Source organism: Ranitomeya variabilis, chromosome 3, assembly GCF_051348905.1.
Source record: "Ranitomeya variabilis isolate aRanVar5 chromosome 3, aRanVar5.hap1, whole genome shotgun sequence".
NCBI classification, from domain to species: Eukaryota; Metazoa; Chordata; class Amphibia; order Anura; family Dendrobatidae; genus Ranitomeya; species Ranitomeya variabilis.
In genome coordinates, this window is record NC_135234.1 from 137,063,857 (window position 1) to 137,087,865 (window position 24,009).

At 44.8% G+C, this 24,009-nt stretch overlaps 1 protein-coding gene across 1 annotated transcript in view; it reads left to right on the forward strand.

Moving 5' to 3' along the window:
* LOC143815468 (acetylserotonin O-methyltransferase-like) overlaps positions 1-24,009 on the forward strand; it is a 140,789-nt gene that overhangs the window by 107,741 nt on the left and 9,039 nt on the right. Inside the window, exons 4-5 of the mRNA XM_077294684.1 lie at positions 3,640-3,708; positions 5,210-5,328. Coding sequence (XP_077150799.1) covers positions 3,640-3,708; positions 5,210-5,328 — 188 coding nt within the window. The remainder of the gene's footprint in view (positions 1-3,639; positions 3,709-5,209; positions 5,329-24,009) is intronic.

Sequence of the window (24,009 nt, forward strand, 5' to 3'; positions counted from 1 at the left end):
GGGGACCCCTTTGTTTACCCGGGGTCCCCGCTGTTTCACTCACTGGACTGGGAGTCATAAACTGTGCATGACCCAAGATTTGCGTAACGTTCAAGTGTCCTCACCTCCCATAAAGGGAAGCATTGTTATATAGTTACTGGTTCATAGCATTTACTTGTTTATAGTGTTTCAAAGTTTTGTGTGTTTCCTGCTAACATGTAATGTTGTTTTTCTTTTCCCAGTCCGGGAGTACTGGATTTAACCAGGGGGGAGTGCAGCGCCCCAGAGTCCTGGTCGTTGCAGTACTGTTGCTCTGCCACTAAGGGGAGTGATGGTACATCTGATTGCACTAAAGGAGTTCACCTGACCAGGTAACACACACCCACAATACACTTCACACTCCGGCCACCAGGGGGGGTGGTTCTATCTATTAGACCACTCCTCACACTTGGGTAAAACTGGGGGTTGGACAGGAAGTAAGGGAGAAAGGAGCTGGGAAGAGCTCGAGAGAGAGGACCTGTCAGAGGTGGGATCCTGGCAGAGCCCTAGTGAACAAGAAGGAACGTTACAGAGCCGTGCCTGTGCTTACAGCGGCAGTCTCCTAGGAAAGGACAAGAAGCGAGGGGTATTGTGAAGGAGTGAGAAATGGCAATACAGCGCAGAGGTGATAGGACCAGAAGGAGTCGTGCTGTAAGATCGAGGCAACATCCTTCTGAAGCGCAAAGTCACAGTGGCCGGAACGCCGAGAAAGTAAGAGACTTTAAGCATTACTTCAAACCACGGCAGGACAGTCAGTTATAGGCGGGCTGTCTCACCTAAAACACCTAAGCAGACAACGGAGGCAGCTGTGGGAGAGGGGCGACTCTAGGGTCCTGGAAGAACTCCAGGCCTACCCCGTCATACGGGTACGTCCTAACCATATCATCTGGGGGACGTAGAGAACGAACATCAGAGACAGACAGAATCAGTTGTGAGGACTATCCCGGGGTGCTCAGCAGGGAAGGTCTACAACACACAAGCGCTAGAAGGTAGACACTGATTCCCACCTGCTAAGGGAACTCCGGATGTGCCTTTGGACCAGCCGGTCTCAGCCAGCCCTGTTAACAGTACTTTGGATTGAGTATCTCGAAACCTTCAGTAAAGAGGTAAAGAGACTGCAACCTTGTGTCCTCGTTATTCATCGCACCCTGCACCACACATCATCACTCTCAACTTTTATTGAATGCCCCTCAGCAGGGTCACGGACCGGGTCTAGCCACCGTGACAATCCGCAAATCGAGACAGAGAGGCCCGGTAACGGGTACCCCGCGGCCCTGCGACAGTGGGGGCGCTCGACATGCCTCCAGAAGAACTGGCTGGGCATAACGTACTGGTGATTGTAACGTACTGGTCATTACAGCGTCCCGGTCTCTACAATGGCAGATTGCAATTTTCACTCAGCAACATCCACTGCTGCATGTTTCTGGAAAGCATTTATGGAGTCAAAATCATCACTTTACTTACTGTATACATACATATATCCAAACTGGGTCACTTGAGGGGGATTCTGCTTCTGGCATTTAGGGTCTCTTTATAATAATTTATGTCATGAGTCAAATAGAGCTCAGTCCCTCCAGAGTCTTGCTGTATGGCTAAGCAGTACTGTACAGCCACATATGGGGTATTGCCTAGTTCAGCAGAAATTGTGTAACACATTTTGGTACCATTTTTACCCATTTTCCAGTGTAAAAATGTAAAATATGGGACTAAAACTTTTTTTGTGTCGTAAAAATTGAATTATTTTTTCTTCACTTCCCAATGGTATCAAATTCTGTGACACACTTGGGTGGGTGTCAATATGATCACTGCACCCCTAGATGAATTCATTGAGAGGTGTAGTTTGTAAAATGGGGTCACTTATGTGGGTTTCTGCTGTGCTGGCACCTCAGGGGCTCTGCCAATGTGGCATGGACACCTCAAACCAAAGCAGCAAAACCTGCACTGTAATATGCCACTCCTTCCCTTTTAAGCTTTGCACTGTGTCTCAAAATTAGTTTTTGACCACTTATGGGATATTGCTCTACTCAGGAGAAATTGCACAACAAATTTAGGGGACAATTTTTTGTTTCTTCCTACCTTTGTGAAAATTGAGGCTAAAATAGCAAAATGTGTTTTTTAATCTTCACGGCTCAACATTATAAAATTTTGTGAAGCCCTTGAGGTTTCAAGGTGCTCACCACACATCTAGATAAAGTCCTTGAGGTGTCTAGTTTCCAAAATGGGGTCACATGTGTGGGGTTTCTACTGTTTAGGCACCTCAGGTGCTCTCCAAATGCGAAATGGCATCAGCTATTGATTAAAGCCAATTTTGTATTCCAAAGTCAAATGGCACTCCTTACCTTCCAAGTCCTGCTGTGTGCTCAAACCATAGTTTTGCTCCACATATGTGGAATCAGTGTACCCAGGAGAAATTGCGCAACAAATTTTATGGTGCATTTTCTTCCGTTACCCTTGTGAAAATGGAAAATATGGCGATAACGAAACATTTTTGAGGGAAAAGGTGAAATGTTTTTGTTTTTTTTCCTTGCACATTCCATTAATTCTTCTGAAGCAGCTGAAGGGTTAATAAACTTCTTGATTGTGGCTTTGCACACCTTGAGGGGTGCAGTTTTTAGAATGGTTTGGGTTATTTTCTTTCATATAGACCCCTCAAAGTGACTTGAAATGTGAGGTGGTCCCTAAAAAAAAAAAAAAACGTTTTGTAAAATTTGTTGAAAAAATGAAAAATCGCTGGTCAACTTTTAACCCTTAACTTCCTAACAAAAAAAAAAAATTTTGGTTCCAAAATTATGCTGATGTAAAGTAGGCATGTGGGAAATGTTGTTTATTAACTATTTTGTGCGATATAACTCTCTGATTTAAAGGCATAAAAATTAAATGTTTGAAAATTGCAACATTTTCAAAATTTTTGCCAAATTTTCATTTTTTCACAAATAAATTCAAGTCATATCGAAGAAATTTTACAGCTATCGTAAAGTACAATTTGTCACGAGAAAACAATCTCAGAATCATGAAGATCTATTGAAGCGTTCCAGAGTTATAACCTCATAAAGTGAGTGATAGTGGCAAAAACAGGCTCTGGCACAAAAGGGTTTAATTTGTTTGGTGATCTGAAACCTTTTAAGTGTGACAAACATGATGCAACCAAATAGGAAATCAGGAAAGGGGCAAACACTTTTTCACACAGCTGTATATACACACATATACTGTAATTGAGCATGCTACTGAGACCGCATACTGCAGCACAACTACAGCTGTATTTTGGGCACAGTTTTCAGGACCATGCAGAGTTTACACAAAGTAGCAAAAAACTAAGAGTCATTGTGTCCACACTTTATCATATGTGACTGGAATTGCTTCTTAGGTATTAGAAACTGTTGGAAGGAGTGAGATTAAGGCAAATGGTTTATTTATTTATTTTTTAATCTATTTTTCCTAAGATGTGTTGATAAGAAAAAATGACAGAAATGTAACCTTTTCCTTTGTGCAGGAGATGAAGCTTTGAAGCTTGCATACAGGATAATGTTTGTACATGAATAGATAATTGCACATAACATGTACGGAAGGAAACGCTTTGTCAATTATAAATGTAACCAAATAATGCTCCTTATTATATTGCAGAGAAGGAAAATGTCAGTATGAGAGGGCTTTTGGGGTATCTTCAAAAGAAGTATTTGAAGCTATTTACAGGTAACTTGTGCACATACTATAAATTTGCAACAATGATTATTGGTTTTGCAAATGAATATTAAGTCCTGGGCCCAATTGTAAAAGTATTTCCTGGTGTATAACCACTGAGAGAGCATGGTTTTGTTATGTAGATATTCTGAAATTGCATTCTATTTTGTCAGTGTGTATGAAATAATTTTGGAGACTTTTTTAGAAATGTTTAAATATATTGGAAGTTTAAAACAAAATGCCGACTCCCTCGTGATGCCCTCTCCGCTAGCGGAACAGGAAAAATAAATGTAATTTCTGTAATTCATATAATTCTTTGGGATATTCCAACGTGTCAACCAGATAGAAGCTGACTGTTAGGCCGGGGTCACACTTGCGTGTGCAATGCGACAAACTAGCGCAAGTCTCTCGCATCAGTACCTGGCACTGCCACCGGCACTCGGGACCGTAGTGATCAGCTGAATGTATTTCTATGCAGCCTCACGCTCTGGTCCCGAGGCTATAAACTTGTGTGTTATCGCTGGGAGCCCGACATACACTGTCCCCATTGTCTACTCATTGTTCACCGATTGTCCACCAGCCACAGGACTGTAGTCAGGAGGAGATGAATGAAGTGATGGCTGCCCATGCACCCTGCTGCTTCATTCAAATTCTGTGGCACTGATTAGGATACCTAATAATTGGGGTAGCAACTAAACTAACAGATCTGAACTTTCTTTCCTTGTAAAAATAAGGGTGTGAGTATTCCCACAGGATATATTGATGTCCTACTAGTCAGATTTGTGTGCTGTAAGATGTTGTTGTCAGGGTCCATGTACTGGAGACCCTACATAATAACACAAAGCCTGGTTCTCAGTGCCACATACAGGTCATATACAGGGGACCTATGTTTTTGGATAAACTGTGCTATAATGATATTGTTTCATCCAGGTAAACTCCTGGGACATTACAATAGTGTTTTTGTCAAGCTAGCTCTGACATCACTAGTGGTTTTTAGTGAAGTGAGCCGCAATGACATCACAACAAAGCTTCACTCACGTGACCACTGTGACATCAGAAGAAGGTTTCAGTCAAGTACGCCGTGACATCACAACAGGGTTTAATCAGGTAAGCTGCTGTGACCTTACAAGAGTAGCTTTTGTCAGGCAAGCTCTGGTGACATCATGTGGTTTTCAGTCAGGTAGGCTCCTGTGATATCACAAGAAGGTTTCAGTCAGGTAAGCCGTGACATCACAAAAGGGATGTGGTCAAATAACCTGCTGTGATATCACAATTGGTCATCAGGGTGATATGCTCAGGGGTGGACATACAGTATGTACCATCAAGTCAGCATTGGAAATCGAGGCGCCCATGTGGGAACCACAACTGTAGGTGTCCACTGTTGTCCTTTTTTTAAAAAGCGGAAGAAAATCCAACCCAGCTTAGACATCTGCATTATATCTACATCATAATGCTTTGTATTTCGAGGTATAAAATGCTGTTCCCGTTTTTGTTTTGACCAATTTGTAATTAGATCAGAAGACGAGATGGTGACTTTTATGCGTAATATGGACACAATATGGAATGTTTATGGAAAAGATCTTATACAAGCTTTTGACCTCTCTGCATTCCACACAGTCTTTGATCTTGGAGGTAAAATTTGTAGGACTTTTCTTTTTTATTTCATTATTTTATTTAATTTCATTTATTTCATATACATAAATGTATGCAGTAAATCCACAGTACGTGACATGGAAATCTGCAATGACGTATATCCAATAAATCAGGCAGATCTTTGTACAGATTGTATAACGGCTTAATTTAAAAAAAAAAATTAGAAATTTCTAATCTTACGCCTGTTGTCGATCTCACATTGGTCTTACGCTCTCCAGTTATAACCTATTAACACATGTGACCAACTGTCTCTGCGATTGACTGTGGAGGTCAGGTCACCTGTCAGTATGAGATGTCATCACTGGAGGCTAGTGCACAGAGACTGATGGAAGACCTCAGCAGGCCAGGACTGGGACTAAACAACTGTCCTGTCAAGCAATCACTCTACTCTACTCTTTGTTGACAAGTTGCAATCATGACCACAGCCCTTATTACTGTTGCTGCCAATCACTAGAATCTTGGTAGACTCCCCAAAATTATCATAAATGTTGGGTAAACCATTAGTCATAAGTCACAGGAAAAAATACTATACCAAATACTAAAAATAATATATTTTTTACATATGTTTTAACCCCTTACTGACAGCCAATTTGGTACTTAATGGCCAAGCCAATTTTTTCAATTCGGACCACTGTCAATTTATGAGGTTATAGCTCTGGAATGCTTCAACGTATCCCAGTGATTTTGTGACTGTTTTTTCATGACATATTGTACTTCATGTTAGTGGCAAAATTTCTTCTATATAACTTGCGTTTATTTATGAAAAAAGCAGAAATTTGGCAAATTTTGAAAATTTAGCAATTTTCAAAATTTTAATTTTCGTACACTTAAATCAGAGAATGTTGTCATACAAAATAGTTAATAAATATCATTTTCTCCATGTCTACTTTACATCAGCACAATTTTGGAAATATAATTTTTTTGTTAGGATGTTATAAGGGTTAAAAGTTGACCAGCAATTTCTCATTTTTCGAACAAAATTTACAAAGCCATTTTTTTTTAGGGACCACCTCACATTTGAAGTGAGTTTGGGGGGTCAGTATAACATCCCATAACAAACATTAAGTCACTTGGGTATCCTTGGTACATTTTTTTTTCTTTTAGATTACAGCAAATTACTAACACTTAGGCTGGCGTCACACTTAACATATGGAAAATCAGTCCGAGTCTCCCTGCCGAAAGTCGCACGAGTGTAATGCGAGTGTAGCGCGAGTACAATCCGATTTCTCACACCTAGCATCCAATTTATATCCGAATGCAGTGCGATTGCTGTCCGATTGCAATGCGATTTTAACATGAGCTTTTACATACAGCAATTCTCTGTCATTTACACATCGTTTTCAAAGGAAATATTATTCAAAGCATATATATATATATATATATATATATATTTATTATTATTATTATTTTTATTATTATTAAAAGTCGGCAATTCAGTATAATTACAGAGTGACAGGTTAGAATAGAAACTCTGGCAAAAATTAAGAGACCACTGCAAAATTTTCAGTTTGTCTTATTTTTCTCTTTAAAAGTATATTTTTCAGTAAAATGTAAATTGCTCTTTTATTCTATAAACTACTGACAACTAGTGATGAGTGAGTGTACTCCTTGCTCGTGTGACCTCCGAGTATTTGTTATTGCTCGGAGATATAGTTTTCATCGCCTCAGTTGCATGATTTAGGCTTACAGATACGCTGAATACATGTGATGAATGCCTGTTTGTTAGGGAATTTCCACATGTATTCAGCTTATCTGGAAGCCGTAAATCATGCAACTGAGGCGATGAAAACTAAATCTCTGAGCAATAACAAATACTCGGAGGTCACCCGAGAGTGCTCGGGAAAACCCGAGCAACGAGTATACTTGCTCATCATTACTGATAAGTTGATAACATGTCTTTGAATTTCCAAGTACTACATTTTGTATTTATTTTCAGAAAATGAGAAATGTTCAAATGTTTTAATTCGGGAAGAGTTCAGAAATCAATATTTAGTGGAATAACCATGATTTTTAATCACAGCTTTCATGTGTTTTGGCATGCTTTCCACCAGTCTTTCACACTGCTTTCGGGTGACCCTATGCCACTCCTGGTGCAAAAATGTAAGCAGTTCTTCTTTGTTTGATGGCTTGTGACTATCCATCATCCTCTTGATTACATTCCAGAGGTTTTCAGTGGGGTTCAGGTCTTGAGATTGGGCTTGCCATGACAGGGATTTGATGTGGTGGTCCTTCATCCGCACATTGATTGACCTTGCTGTGTTGCATGTCGCATTGTCCTGCTGGAAAAAACAGTCCTCATAGTTGGAGAACATTGCCTGAGCAGAAGGAATCAACTGTTTTTCCAAGAAAACCTTGTATGCGGCTTGATTCATACGTCCTTCGCAAAGATTAACCTGCCCAATTCCAGCCTTGCTGAAGCATCCCCAGATCATCACCAATCCTCCACCAAATTTCACAGTGGGTGCAAGGCACTGTGGCATGTACGCCTCTCCAGGTCTCCGTCTAACCATTAGACGACCAGGTGTTGGGCAAAGCCGAAAATTAGACTCATCAGAGAAAATTAGTCCTACTCCAGTCCTCTATGAAACAACCACTAGATGGCAGCATAATCACTGTCATCCATAAAGAAGCCTTCCACGAATGAAGTAAAAAAGATTTATTGAAAACAACATAAAAAATAAATATAAAAAGCTACAGCATATCACGCCCCCGGAAGAAGCCAGGGCGAAACGCGCGTCGGGGCGCTGGGAAGGAGACGTGGGAGGACGCACACTATCTACATCTTTATTTGGTGAGCACTTTTGTACACTTTCCCTTCTCCATGTCATATGTATTTGGATGTTACCACAGACATATGGAGAGTGGGTAGGTACGGGGACTTTTAGCCTGCCTATGTACTTGGGACCGGGTATTACTTCATAAGTGGATGCTATTTGCACCTATATGTTTATGGGCCCATATAGGATCACAGGTGGGCAGGTGCTCTATACATATACGTACTTACTTGTCCTTCTGGACATTTTTTGTTATGTGCTTCCCATGTTCTTCCCATAGGTATTACCTAGAGGATATGCTGTAGCTTTTTATATTTATTTTTTATGTTGTTTTCAATAAATCTATTTTACTTCATTCGTGGTAGGCTTCTTTATGGATGACAGTGATTCTGCTGCCATCTAGTGGTTGTTTCATATGTATATTGGAAGTACCATTCTGTGTCTATGGTTGGACTTGTTGGTAATTCCAGTCCTCTATGGTCCAATCCTTATGGTCTTTGGCAAACTTCAGGCGGGCTCTCCTTTGATTGATGAAATGCTTTTTTCTAGCTTTACATGACTTGAGCTCTGCCTCTATGAGCCTGTTATGAACTGTTCTTGCCGTGCACTTCAACCCAGCTGCCATTCTATTTGAAGGTCACTTGATGCCATACCGCGGTTGCTGAGTGACATAAGAATAAGATGATGGTCATCCCGGGCAGTGGAGAGTCGTTTTCGCCCTGTGCCGGTCTGTAGCTTTGTTATGCCCAATGTCTGCTGCTTGACCTTGTTGTAATGGACTGCCGTCTTAGAAATTTTAAGGATGGAGGCTCCATAAAGCTCACTGTATCCCTCAGCTACTAGAGCCATAATTAAGCCCTTCTTTTCCTCACTCAAGACTTTTCTTTTCAACTCCTTTGGCTTGGTAAAGTTATTTTTTTCATTCCTATTACTTTTCAGCTATTACTAGCACTTGTTTTGCCATCCAGCTTGTCCTATTGCAAGAGGATTGTGAACACCACAGCAGGGTTTTTTTTATACTCTCCTTTGTTAAGTAAGATTTGGTTCAGGTGATAACCTAATGAGAATCACATTAAGTAGAATGAGGTGTCCTCTGGTTGGAATTCAACTGACACTAGAATAGCTCTCAGACATGTAGAGAAGCTGATTTTTATGAATCTGTGCAGTGGTCTCTTAATTTTTGCCAGAGCTGTATATATATATATATATATATATATATATATATATATATACTAGATTGTGGCCCGATTCTAACGCATCGGGTATTCTAGAATATGCTTGTCCCCATAGTATATGGACAATGATGATTCCAGAATTCGCGGCAGACTGTGCCCGTCGCTGATTGGTCGAGGCAACCTTTATGACATCATCGTCGCCATGGCAACCATTATGACATCTACGTTGATACTGTGCCCGGCGCTGATTGGTCGAGGCCTGGCGGCCTCGACCAATCAGAGACGCGGGATTTCCAGGACAGACAGACAGACAGACAGAAAAACCCTTAGACAAATATATATATATATATATATATATATATATATATATATATATATATATATATACAGTGGGGCAAAAAAGTATTTAGTCAGTCAGCAATAGTGCAAGTTCTACCACTTAAAAAGATGAGAGGCATCTGTAATTTACATCATAGGTAGACCTCAACTATGGGAGACAAACTGAGAAAAAAAAATCCAGAAAATCACATTTTCTGTTTTTTTATCATTTTATTTGCATATTATGGTGGAAAATAAGTATTTGGTCAGAAAAAAACAATCAAGCTTTCTGGCTCTCACAGACCTGTAACTTCTTCTTTAAGAGTCTCCTCTTTCCTCCACTCATTACCTGTAGTAATGGCACCTGTTTAAACTTGTTATCAGTATAAAAAGACACCTTTGCACACCCTCAAACAGTCTGACTCCAAACTCCACTATGGTGAAGACCAAAGAGCTGTCAAAGGACACCAGAAACAAAATTGTAGCCCTGCACCAGGCTGGGAAGACTGAATCTGCAATAGCCAACCAGCTTGGAGTGAAGAAATCAACAGTGAGAGCAATAATTAGAAAATGGAAGACATTCAAGACCACTGATAATCTCCCTCGATCTGGGGCTCCACGCAAAATCCCACCCCGTGGGGTCAGAATGATCACAAGAACGGTGAGCAAAAATCCCAGAACCACGCTGGGGGACCTAGTGAATGAACTGCAGAGAGCTGAGACCAATGTAACAAGGCCTACCATAAGTAACACACTACGCCACCATGGACTCAGATCCTGCAGTGCCAGATGTGTCCCACTGCTTAAGCCAGTACATGTCCGGGCCCGTCTGAAGTTTGCTAGAGAGCATTTGGATGATCCAGAGGAGTTTTGGGAGAATGTCCTATGGTCTGATGAAACCAAACTGGAACTGTTTGGTAGAAACACAACTTGTCGTGTTTGGAGGAAAAAGAATACTGAGTTGCATCCATCAAACACCATACCTACTGTAAAGCATGGTGGTGGAAACATCATGCTTTGGGGCTGTTTCTCTGCAAAGGGGCCAGGACGACTGATCCGGGTACATGAAAGAATGAATGGGGCCATGTATCGTGAGATTTTGAGTGCAAACCTCCTTCCATCAGCAAGGGCATTGAAGATGAAACGTGGCTGGGTCTTTCAACATGACAATGATGCAAAGCACACCGCCAGGGCAACGAAGGAGTGGCTTCGTAAGAAGCATTTCAAGGTCCTGGAGTGGCCTAGCCAGTCTCCAGATCTCAACCCTATAGAAAACCTTTGGAGGGAGTTGAAAGTCCGTGTTGCCAAGCGAAAAGCCAAAAACATCACTGCTCTAGAGGAGATCTGCATGGAGGAATGGGCCAACATACCAACAACAGTGTGTGGCAACCTTGTGAAGACTTACAGAAAACGTTTGACCTCTGTCATTGCCAACAAAGGATTTATTACAAAGTATTGAGATGAAATTTTGTTTCTGACCAAATACTTATTTTCCACCATAATATGCAAATAAAATGATAAAAAAACAGAAAATGTGATTTTCTGGATTTTTTTTTCTCAGTTTGTCTCCCATAGTTGAGGTCTACCTATGATGTAAATTACAGACGCCTCTCATCTTTTTAAGTGGTAGAACTTGCACTATTGCTGACTGACTAAATACTTTTTTTCCCCACTGTATATATATATATATATATATATATATATATATATATATATTTATATATACACACATAGAATAGATGTGTGTGAGTGTATGGGTGTATGTATGTGTGTGTGTGTGTATATATATATATATATATATATATATATATATATATATATTGTAATGTGTATTTATATTGCATAGATACAAGAAAAGCCGACAATTCATATGTTGTGTACTGTAAAATCACTGCGGGAGCCGACAGGATAGAAGATATGTTCTACATACATTAAATACAAATAGTATAGGTAAATATATAGATGTTTACACTGAATATAATTAATACAGTGTGTGAGCAGCTTACTGTACATGTATTTAATTAATAAAAGATGATTTTTCGGAAAAAAATGGTGTGGGCTCCCGTGCAACTTTTGTAACCAGCAGAGGGAAATCCGACAGCTGGGGGCTGATGTTTATAGCCTGGGAAGTTGGTAATACCCGTGGATCTTCCCAGGTTATTAATATTTGCTCACAGCTGTATAAATGGTTATTAAAGTGAGGAATCCCCCCAAAAAATGTAGGGTCTTCCTATAATTAATACCCAGCAAATGCTATGCAGACAGCTGCGGGCTCATATTAATAGCCTAGGAAGGGGCCATGGATACTGGCACCCCTCAGGCTAAAAACATCCGCTCTCAGCCAGCCCAGAAAAGGCGCATCTCTAAGATGTGCCAATTCTAGCACTGGGCCTCACTCTTTCCACTTGCCCTGTAGCGGTGGCAAGTCTATGCATGGACGTAATTCTCCGTTCTTCTTCTGCACAAAAAAGAACCCCGCCCCTGCAGGTGACACTGTCTTCCTAATGAATCCTCTTGCCAGATTCTCCTGAATGTAGTGAGACATTGCCTCCATCTCCGGGAGAGATAATGGGTAGACTCGACCCCGGGGAGGCTCAGCACCAGGCAAGAACTCAATATGGCAGTCATAGGAGCGGTGAGGCTGAAGGGTCTCTGCAGCCCTTTTGGGGAGGGAGGAAAGATCTGCGGGTACTTCAGTTGTAGCAACCTGAACATACTCCCTCAGACATCTACCCTCACAAGATTCACTCCATCCCAGAATTCTCCCTGAGGACCACTCTATATGAGGAGAGTGGTAGCGTAGCCATGGCGAATGACTATCAGGGAGATAATCTCCTGATGAGATGGAGACATGGATAGAGTAAATGGGATGGTTTGGTGTGTTATCTGAGAGGGCAGTGTCGACCCATTTACCACTTGTACAGTCACAGGTTTGGCGAGCATCACCAGGGGTATTGCGTGTCGCTGGGCAAAGGCAGATGACATAAAATTGCCCTGCGCCCCGGAATCCATGCAAAGCTCTACCGTAAGAGTGGATGGGCCTATGGTAATTGTCTCCTTGAAGGACAGTTTGGAGGAAAATGTCACTGTGTCTAGTGTATCTCCTCCTACAACCACTAGATGCTGATGTTTTCCTGACCACTGGGAACATCTGGAGTCAAGATGTCCTGACTGCCAGCAAACATGACAGACCTTGAGTGCACGTTCGGTCCGGGACTTAGATCCCGCTTGTGACACCTCCATGGGCTCATGTGACTCAGACGCCTGGACCGGAGATTCCAGAGGTCTGGCGAAGTTGGGAGCCAGCCGAAACCTCTGCCTACACTGGGCTCGCTCCAACCTTTGCACGTTAAAACGAAGGTCGATGGGAGTTGATACAGCTATTAGCTCCTCCAGTGTGGCAGGAATCTCCCTAGTGGTCAAAGCATCCTTCACATGGTCAGCCAGCCCCCTCCAAAATACAGGGATGAGGGTTTTATCCACTCCAGCTCAGATGCTAAAGTCCGGAAGTGGACGGCAAAATGGCTGACCATGGACGAGCCCTGGGTCAATGCCAGCAGTTGGAGCGCCGTACCATGGGTGACTTGAGGTCTTAAAAAGACCTGTTTCAGAGTGCTCAGAAACAGCGGAGCACTCTGCACCACATGATCGTCGCGCTCCCACAGTGGCGTAGCCCACTGCAACGCCCTGTCCGACAGAAGGGATATAATGAATCCCACCATTGCCCACTCTGTGGGAAAACGTGCAGCCAGAAGCTCGAGGTGTATAGCGCACTGGCTCACGAATCCCCTACATGACTTGCTGTCACCAGAGTATTAATCTGGCAGCGGGAGGTGGGAAAAGGTCGGAACAGGGGTGGCAGTGGACAAACTTGCTGGGCACGCTCAGTTTGGGAAAAGCAGGACTTAGTCCTTGAAATGCCTGCTCGCTGCTGATCAGTACTGGCTACAAAGGCAGAGTCTGAAAAGGCAGCAGTAACCAAGCGCACAGTTATAATAATAATAATGATAATAATAATAATAGAAAAGTATCAGCTTGAGCCAGACTCTGGGACCGACGTCTTCGCTGAGCAGGCTCCACTGCGACTGGAGGAGAATGTGAGACCGCAACGGACATGGTTCGAGATTCCCCCTGTGCAGCGGCGGGAACTCGACTCCTGGCACACTACAGAAAAGAACACATATGAAAAATGTAAGTTGTTTAAAAGCGCCAAACACAATGTAGCCAAAGCAAAAAAAAATAAAAATTTGAAGGCCAATACTTACATTACAGGCAGTAGTCCAACAGCACATCAGGCAGCACAGCAGCATAGCACGGGGACAGCAGCACTGCACAGTCTACAAGGGAAAAAAGGAAAACATAAGACACAAAGTGACGATGTGTGTGAAACTGGGCAGAGTGTGAGACTGGGCAGAGCAACATACTGTAGTAATTGAAAAGTACACACACTAATACTTACACAGGGCCACAGGAGCAATCCATTACAGGTAATCCCAGACAGAGATGAGAATTCCAGGCACGGAGTAAAGGACAGGAAAAACTCACAGTCTAGAAGGAACAGAAAACAAAACGTGAGTACAGAGTACAAAATGCAGTGAGAGACAGACATTTTCAAAGCTTCTATACTTACATCCAGAGTCTTGTGCTCGCATCCAGAGTCTTGAGTAGTGTTGAGCATTCCGATACCGCAAGTATCGGGTATCGGCCGATACTTGCGGGTATCGGAATTCCGATACCGAGATCCGATACTTTTGTGGTATCGGGTATCGGTATCGAAACAACATTAATGTGTAAAATAAAGAATTAAAATAAAAAATATTGCTATACTCACCTCTCCGACGCAGCCTGGACCTCACCGAGGGAACCGGCAGCGTTCTTTGCTTAAAATGCGCGCGTTTCCTGCCTCCCGTGACGTCACGGCTTGTGATTGGTCGCGTGCCGCCAATGTGGCCGCGACGCGACCAATCACAGCAAGCCGTGACGTAATTTTCAGGTCCTGAATGCCTAATTCTAGGCATTCAGGATTTTAAAATTACGTTCCGGCTTGTGATTGGTCGCTTCGCGGTCACATGGGCGACGCGACCAATCACAAGCCGTGATGTCACGGGAGGCAGGAAACGCGCGCATTTTAAAATTACGTCACGGCTTGTGATTGGTTGCGTGCCGCCCATGTGACCGCGACGCGACCAATCACAGCAAGCCGTGACGTAATTTCAGGTCCTGAATGCCTATTTCTGCATTCAGGACCTGAAATTACGTCACGGCTTGCTGTGATTGGTCGCGTCGCGGCCACATGGGCGGCACGCGACCAATCACAAGCCGTGACGTCACGGAAGGAAGTAAACGCGCGCATTTTAAGCAAAGAACGCTGCCGGTTCCCTCGGTGAGGTCCAGGCTGCGTCGGAGAGGTGAGTATAGCAATATTTTTTATTTTAATTCTTTATTTTACACATTAATATGGATCCCAGGGCCTGAAGGAGAGTTTCCTCTCCTTCAGACCCTGGGAACCATCAGGAATACCGTCCGATACTTGAGTCCCATTGACTTGTATTGGTATCGGGTATCGGTATCGGATTAGATCCGATACTTTGCCGGTATCGGCCGATACTTTCCGATACCGATACTTTCAAGTATCGGACGGTATCGCTCAACACTAGTCTTGAGAGTAATGGACTTCCTGTCTCCAGACCCCCTTTTATACAGCAGGGGTATTGCAGGTGGTGAAATCATTTCATGGACATGATTAGTGTGAAGAACGCATGCGTATGCATGTCCTTGCGTACCAATGCGTTCCCATAGACAGTAATGCGTTATTTTAACACACTCATCCGCATGCGTATGTCTGCGCTAAATTGACGCCTCAAAAAATGCAACATGTTGCGTTCGCTGCACACCGCGAAACAACGCATGTGTATAAATCCGCATGCAAACTGATGCAAACGCATGTCCCTATGTACACAAAGTTAAATATATGTATGCAAGATGCATATGGATCGGTATACAGGTATATGCTGCGCACACATACGCTAATGTGAACCCGACCTAAGCCTCTGCCTGCAGAGGTCCGCCCGCTTGGGGTATAACTCAGTTCAGCACAATCTCACATAAACGCTTCTCTGGAGCTCTCTTACCTCCAGACACACAGAAATAAAACTCAGTGGTCGGACATTTAACCTGCGATTCACACTCTTGAGGTTAGTTATGATGAGTAGTCATCCCACTAATCTTACAGCTACTCACAAAAAAAAACAACCCTGTCATGGCCGATTAACCCCTCAGCACTAGTGTTGAGCGATACCTTCTGATATTCAAACGTATCGGTATCGGATTGGATCGGCCGATATTCAAAAAATATCGGATATCACCGATACCGATACCCGATACCAATACAAGTCAATGGGACACAAATATCGGAAGCTATCCTGGATGGTTCCCAGGGTCTGAAGGAGAGGAAACTCTCCTTCAGGCCCTGGGATCCATATTCATGTAAAAAATAAAGAATAAAAATAAAAAATATGGATATACTCACCCCTCCGACGGACCCTGGCTCTCACCGGTGCAAGCGTCTGCCTCCGTTCCTAAGAATGCAGTGAGCGAAGGACCTTTGATGACGTCGCAGTCACATGAGCGGTCACGTGACCAGTCACAAGACCGCGACGTCATCGCAGGTCCTACACTCACTGCATTCTTAGGAACGGAGGCAGACGCTTGCACCGGTGAGAGCCAGGGTCCGTCGGAGGGGTGAGAATATCCATATTTTTTATTTTTATTCTTTATTTTTTACATGAATATGGATCCCAGGGCCTGAAGGAGAGTCTCCTCTCCTCCAGACCCTGGGAACCATACGCACCGCAAACGCCTGGGAACTTATAGGAACTTCCGATTTCCGATATCACAAAAATATCGGAACTCGGTATCGGAATTCCGATACAGCGAATATCGGCCGATACTCGATATTTGCAGTATCGGAATGCTCAACACTACTCAGCACATAACATGCTGGAGAGAAATTTCTGAGTTTCACATCACAGAAGATATCAATCTTCATGATACATATCTACCTCGCATACATTGCCAGTGGCCCTGTCACAACCTATACACACCAGTTTTCTGTTTGGAAATTTCAGTCAGACATTTGTTATTTATATATAGGTTTCTGACCAAGCACTACACCCATCAGCCTATGACGGCTTTAATTGTAGCAGGGTCCTTCCTACCCATATACCGTATTTTTTGGCATATAAGACGCACTTTTTCCCCCCCAAAAAAGGGGGGAAAATGGGGGGTGCGTCTTATATTCGCAATGCAGGCTTACCGTGGACCGTGGCGGCAGAGGTGTGGCGGCAGAGGTGTGGAGATGAGGAGGCGCAGTGAGCGGGGTCCCTTTCCCCGGTGAGGTGATGCAGCAGCCCCGGTAATGCAGCAGGGCCGGGTGAATCCTGTTATAGGTGCGCGCGGCCATCTTCCTGAGGCCGCGCGTTCGCAGATGGAGCTCTGCTGCCCGGCGCTTCAGGAAAATGGCCGCGGGATGCCGCGCGTGCGCAGATGGGGATTGCGGCGGCCATTTTCCTGAAGCCCCGGGCAGCAGAGCTCCATCTGCGAACGCGTGGCCTCAGGAAGATGGCCGCGCGCACCGATAACAACAGGATTCACCCGGCCCTGCTGCATTACCGGGGCTGCTGCATCACCTCACCGGGGAAAGGGACCCCTCTCACGCCATACCTCTCACTGTGCCTCCTCATCCCAACACCTCTGCCGGTAACCACTGCTGCCACCCTCCCATGGACACCAGGCCGTGGCGTCGCCCACCTAAGCAGGAAGGGACCCTGCTCAGGTGCACGCCGTACCGCCTCACCCCACCTCTGCCGACACCATGCCTCCTGTGACCCTGCTCTGCCACCACCAGCCCACAGGTAAGATACTGTAAATTCGGACAATAAGACGGACCCCCATCTTATAAAAAATCTTTTTTTCTGCAATTTTCACCCCAAATTTGGGGTGCGTCTTATGGTCCGGTGCGTCTTATAGTCCGCGAAATACGGTAAATACAGGCTTCACCCTAGAAGATGATTCACATTAGGATAGGTCCCCAGCAACCAGTGCAGCAGGGCTGGCCTTGCCGCCAATGTGTAAAACAAAGGAGTACAGAGTACAAAATGCATATTGTGAAGTGGATTTTCATGGGCCCATCCACTATGTGGGTTCAAAGGCTTATTGGGGTGCATATGAATTGGTAGCAGGGCAGGCCTTGAATTCAACGCAACACATTTTCAGGAGTCCCCCCTGGACATCTTATGACAGGGGTATTTTGGTGCGTTGTAATTCTTGGCAGCCCATCCACTCACAGCATAGGCATAAACAGCTTAGGAGACCCACTGTTTCATAATGGCCCTTATTTAATTAATGCCGCCTGATGCACCAGTAAAAATAGGCTCTGTGACTTTAAGAGTCCCTCCTTCGTACATGAAACAAGATGGAGGAATATTCTGATGAACATTATGGGTGGTGGGGACCTGAAGTATCACAGAGTGGAATAAACATGTACATATACCTATAAGTCTACCCAAACACCACCTTAGTATGGATATCTATGGATAACTGCAAAACTAATCACAGAAAACCTCAAGCACTACAAGGCAGTCATGAAATCCAAAACTATTAACACTTTATTATAGTCAATAGAAAGTAAAACAAAATATACCAAACAGACAGATACAATGGGGCTAAAAAAGATGACAAAGGATGTCATCAGCATCAAGCCAAGCCCAAGGCAGGGTGTATCCCTAAAGAAGGTAATTGCATACAAGTAATCCACAGAGTATAAAGTGCAAAGTGCAATAATAGTGGCAGCCACCGACTTATATAGCTATGATAGCCATGATAACAATCGATGGGTAATCCAATTCATATATTCCATAGCTACGGTGCCAGCGAATCTAGTACTAACATCTATATATGAATGCACATTACCTAGTACAGATGGCGAAAAACACAGGGACACCCGTCCACCCCAACATGAAACAAGATGGGTCTGCTTATGTGTCACACACCACATGGCCAGCTAGGGGTGTTAAATGTTACAATGACATTTCCCAGTGAATGCATTTGTAGTGGTTGAAAGCAATGTTAAAGTTGAAAAATGCTTCAAAAACGCAGCGTCTGAACTAAGCCTAATTGGGAGAGGAAATTTTCGGTCTGGGGTTAAATATTTGGCCTTACAGGCAAGTCATTAACCTGCAAAGGATGTACCTTGACATATTTCCAAGCAAAACCCATTTTGGTTTCGCTTTCATGTGTGTTTTGTGGCACCGGGAAAAATGGCATGAATTTCGGAAAAAAATGATTAAGGCTGTGAACTAGGAGTCAGGAATGCTTCCAGGGGCGATCCTCATGAGGTCCCTGTGTCATTTGAGCAGTGTTTCCATCATTTTCAGATGTTTTTAGACCTTAAAAGGACCCCCGGGGGATTGCGGTAAAAATACTCGGGTCTCCCATAGACGTACATTGTGCTCTTTGTTCTGGCCGAGTACCCTAGTATTCCAATTTGCTCGACCCGAGCAATGAGCACCCGAGCATTTTAGTGCTCGCCCATCACTAGTAGGCACAGACAGGGGTGAACCTAGCCACACTGCTGCCTGAGGCGCCCCCCCAAACACATATACAGCCCCCCTATAGGGCTCCCATCTCATATACAGTCCCCCCATACATTACATGAGTGATAACTATTGTACATTCTACAATAGGTCATAAATCAGACAGTATAGTCCTCCATACAGTGTTCTGGGCACCACATAGTGCTCCATACAGTATTGTGGGCACCGCATAGCGCTCCATACAGAATAACATGCCCCATATATTGCTCCATACAGTATAATGAGCCCCATATATTGCTCCATACAGTATAGTGAGCCCCATACATTGCTCCATACAGTATTATGGGCACCACATAGTCCTCCATACAGTATTGTGGGTACCGCATAGCGCTCCATACAGAATAATATGCCCCATATATTGCTCCATACAGTATAATGAGCACCATATATTGCTCCACACAGTATTTTGGGTACCATATAGTGCTCCATACAGTATAATGAGAACCATATATTACTCCATACAGAATAATAAGCCACCCATATTGCTCCATACAGTATTATGGGCACCACATAGCGCTCTATACAGAATAACATGCCCCATATATTGCTCCATACAGAATAATGATTCCCATATATTGCTCCATGCAGTATAATGTGCCCCATATAATACTCCATACAGTATAATGAGCCCTATACCTGTATATACATAATAACCAGCACCAGCCCACTGAGCCCAGCACCTGTATATATATCATCACCAGCCCCAGTTAACTGAGCCCAGCACAACCTGTATATACAGTACATCAGCCCAGCCACAGCCAGCCCCTCTATATACATCAGCCCAAGCCCCCAGCACCTGTATATACATCACACCAGCCAGCCCCAGCCCCTGTATATACATCAGCCCAGCCACAGCCAGCCTTTGTATATACATCAGCCCAGCCAGCCCCTGTATATACATACATCAGCCCAGCCACAGCCAGCCCCCAGCACGTGACCTGTATATCCATCAGCCCAGCCCCAGCTCAGCACCTGTAGCGATTGCCTCAGGTACTAGGAGCTCCTCCGGATGCCTGAGACCTGATCCTGACACGTTCAGTGGCACGCTGCAGCCAGTGGTGGGAGACGGGGAGAGCAGAGCACTCTCTCTCCGCCCATAAAGAACGTCCTGGTGTTCAACTTCAGGCGTTCTTAACCCCTCTGTGCAGGGCACATGGGCCACTGACTCACTGACGCACCTATATAGCCACCGTGCCTGAAGATTTAAAGGGCCGGTGGCAGGAAAAACAGGTGGCCAGGCCTCATCATGATAGGTGCCCAGCGCGCCCCTGCTTCTAGGGGGGGGCAGCTGCCTCCCCACCGTGGGCACGCCCATGTTCCAAGCAGCATTGGATGCGAATGGAGGAGAAAACCTCCTGAAATGCCCAAGTTCTGCCTCCACCAGGACTGCTGCTCTCTGTGCAAAATGGCGCAATGTTGCACCAACAAAGTGTGCCGTTCTTCCTTGATGACTGGTCCCAGCGGCTCCGCCCCACCCACCTTGTGCCTTCACAGAAGACATTTTCTCTGCTGGTGTGACCTAGATGCTGTGTGTGAAGGGGGCTGGCCGACTGCGGACAGTGGCCCTGTCTCCACCACCGCCTATTACAGAGAAGGGGGCTGGCTGCCATTGAAGTGAGTGGGGATCTGTCTCCTATCACCATCATGGCCTGTGCATGCACAGAGAAGGGGCCTGGCTTGGGTAGTGAAATGCGCGGTCAGCCAGCCCCACATTGCTCTGGTCTCCTGATGGTAGGACGCTGCCTCCTGTGTCGGCACAAGCCGTTGGTTGAGCTGCCGAGTGGAGATCGGTGAAGAATATCAGTAAGCGTCTTGTATTCCTAACACGGAGTCGCCCCATTTCTAGAGCCCAAAGACCCCGCAGTCCTCGGTCCTGGATGTGAGCGTACAGTCTGTAATTCGCAGTGACGTGTCTGTGCCCTGGATTGCAGCTCTCTGTATACATCGTGTATCTCAGCTCAGCGCTGTGTACGGTGTATACATTGTGTATCTCAGCTCTGCGCTGTGTATAGTATACATCATGTATCTCAGATCTGCGCTGTGTATGGTGTATACATCGTGTATATCAGCTCTGCGCTGTGTACGGTGTATACATCGTGAATCTCAGCTCCGCGTTGTATCCATCGTGTATCTCAGCTCTGCGTTGTGTACGGTGTATACATTGGGTATCTCAGCTCTGCGCTGTATCCATCGTGTATCTCAGCTCTGCGCTGTGTTCGATGTATACATCGTGTATCTTAGAGCTGCGTTGTGTATGGAGTATATGTCATTCATCTGAGCTCTGTACTATATAGTCCTGTGCCTTTGCTCTGCTCTGTATGCGTCGTGTAACTCAGCGCTGCGTTGTGCACGGTGTATACATTGTGTATCTAAGTGCTGCATTGTGTACGGTGTATACATCGTGTATCTCAGCACAGCCCTGTGTACAGTATATAGATCGTGTATCTCAGCTCTGTGCTGTATCCGTCGTGTATCTCAGCTCTGCGCTGTGTACGGTGTATACATCGTGTATCTCAGCAATGTGTTGTGTACAGAATACATTGTGTATCTCAGATCTGCACTGTGCATGGTGTATACATCGTGTATCTCAGCTCTGTGCTGTATCCGTCGTGTATCTCAGCTCTGCGCTGTGTATGCTGTATACGTGTTGTATCTCCGCTCTGTAATGTATAGTCCTGTATCTCAACTGTGTGCTGTATCCGTCGTGTTTCTCAGTGCTGCGCTGTATCTATCATGTATCTCAGTTCTGCGTTGTATCCGTTGTGTATCTCAGCTCTGCGCTGTGTATTCGTCTCATGTGGTGGGACCTGTGGGGTCTGTGTCTCCATGTAAGGACTGCAGAGGAATGAGAAGAATATCACCTACGACTGAGTCTCTGAGGGACGCAGTTTGGTGGAGGGAAGTGGCCATATAGTGCTCAGATAAGATAACAGGAATTCAAAGGCAGACTCTGCACACACACAGACACAAAACACAGCCCCACACAGACACAAAATACAGCCCTGCAGACCCCCCCCCCCCCCCCCCCAGTGAGGTACAGAGCCATGCAGCAGGCAGCGCGGGCGGGCGGGAGATCATGTTTACTTACTCTACTGCTCTGCGAGTGCCGTCCAGCACCGTTACAGTCACTTTCCGGTCTGGGCAGACTCTGTTAGGGGATGACATTAGGTTGTGGGATGGGAGCAGGGGCGAGCACACCGCACTAGTGACACTCTGTCAGCAAATGTCAGGGATTACGGGGAGTTGGCACCACTGTCCTGACCGCTGCTCTGCCGCCCCCTGTCTTTCAGGGACGACTGCCACCTGAGGCAAAGGGCTCAACTTGCCTCATGATAGCAGCGCCCCTGGGCACAGAAACGTTTCTTCAGCTGGTTTATTTAAAACTGCATAAACCAGTGTGGGTTCAACAATATAAGCATATATTTCATATTTACCTGCTATAGCACTACAGAGTGCAACTTTATTTGTTAATTACCTACTATTTCAGCCAAATGTTTTAAATTTTGACTTCTCCATCCAGAGCACCAGCTGCTATTTTTCTGCACGCCAGTTGTTATATTTTTATGCATAGTTGAATCACTTGGTTTTGTTTGTCTGTAAGACTTACATTTTTTTAGCCCAATGCTTCCATGAAGTCCACTTCTGTCCAGAGTTCTCGAAGTGTAGAATAGATCTCACTGGTTTCAGATAGATCTGAGCTGATGACGCTGCTGGAAATCTTACGATTTTGAAGGGAAATAATCATGACTTGTCTTTCACATGTAGAACAATGTTTCATTGGCCAACCACTGCACCCAGTCTGCTTTGAAATCTTTGCCTGAGAGAGACCTAGCTGATTCAGTATAACTACTTGCTGGGCTCAGTCTTGCCATAATGTATGATCTGTGACATGAAAAAGACTTCCACAACCTCACCCCTGTAGCAGAGTTTGCCTTTTGTTCACCCAGTTTTGTACCTCCTATACAGCTGTGTCTGTTTCAGTTAATGACTGTATTAATGCTACATATGAAGATGATGATCATTATCACATTTGGTATAATGGTTTCTCATATGGAGCGCCCTACCAGGGCAGCGGGGTACTTGGTACCGGGTCCGATACTTAAAGGGGATGTCACGTGGCTGCGACCCGGTCCGTGGCCCTGGGTGCCCAATTAAAGGGGAAGGTCTTTAAGGGCATTTGTAATGTCTATTGTTCATCAGTTGGGACCGACGCCACTTATAGGGGTCCTCTGGGGTGATGGTATAGCGGCTAGATGGTGATGCTTCCCACAGGTGAAGCGGGGTCCCCAGGGCTTCCCAAGTGTATGGCACCGATGATGTGGTGGATGGTATAGTAAAGAACGAGGACACAGGTTTGCAGTCTTTACCTGGTTTACTGATGATAGCAGTCCTCAGTCCAGAGTACCAAGTGCAAGGTAGCTGTGATCCGGCCGGCTTAGAGGCAACAGGGGATCCCTCTCCCAGGTGAGGTCCATAAGCCTTTCCTACTTGCGCTAAGATGGCGAGGTCCCTGCCGCTTGAAGCTTAGTTGCAAAGTTCCTTCTCCCCTGTCCTAAGACAGATGTCTGTACGATAGGCAGTGCGAGCCTGTTTGTAGGATCACTATCATGACCCGGGCTCTCAGTTTACTGCTTCACCCCAGACTTAATGCAGGCAATTGACATATAGTCCTATGCCCTCCGGTTCTGCTGTGCATACTGGAGAACAGCACAATCTCGGGCTCCCGGTACCCAGCTTCTG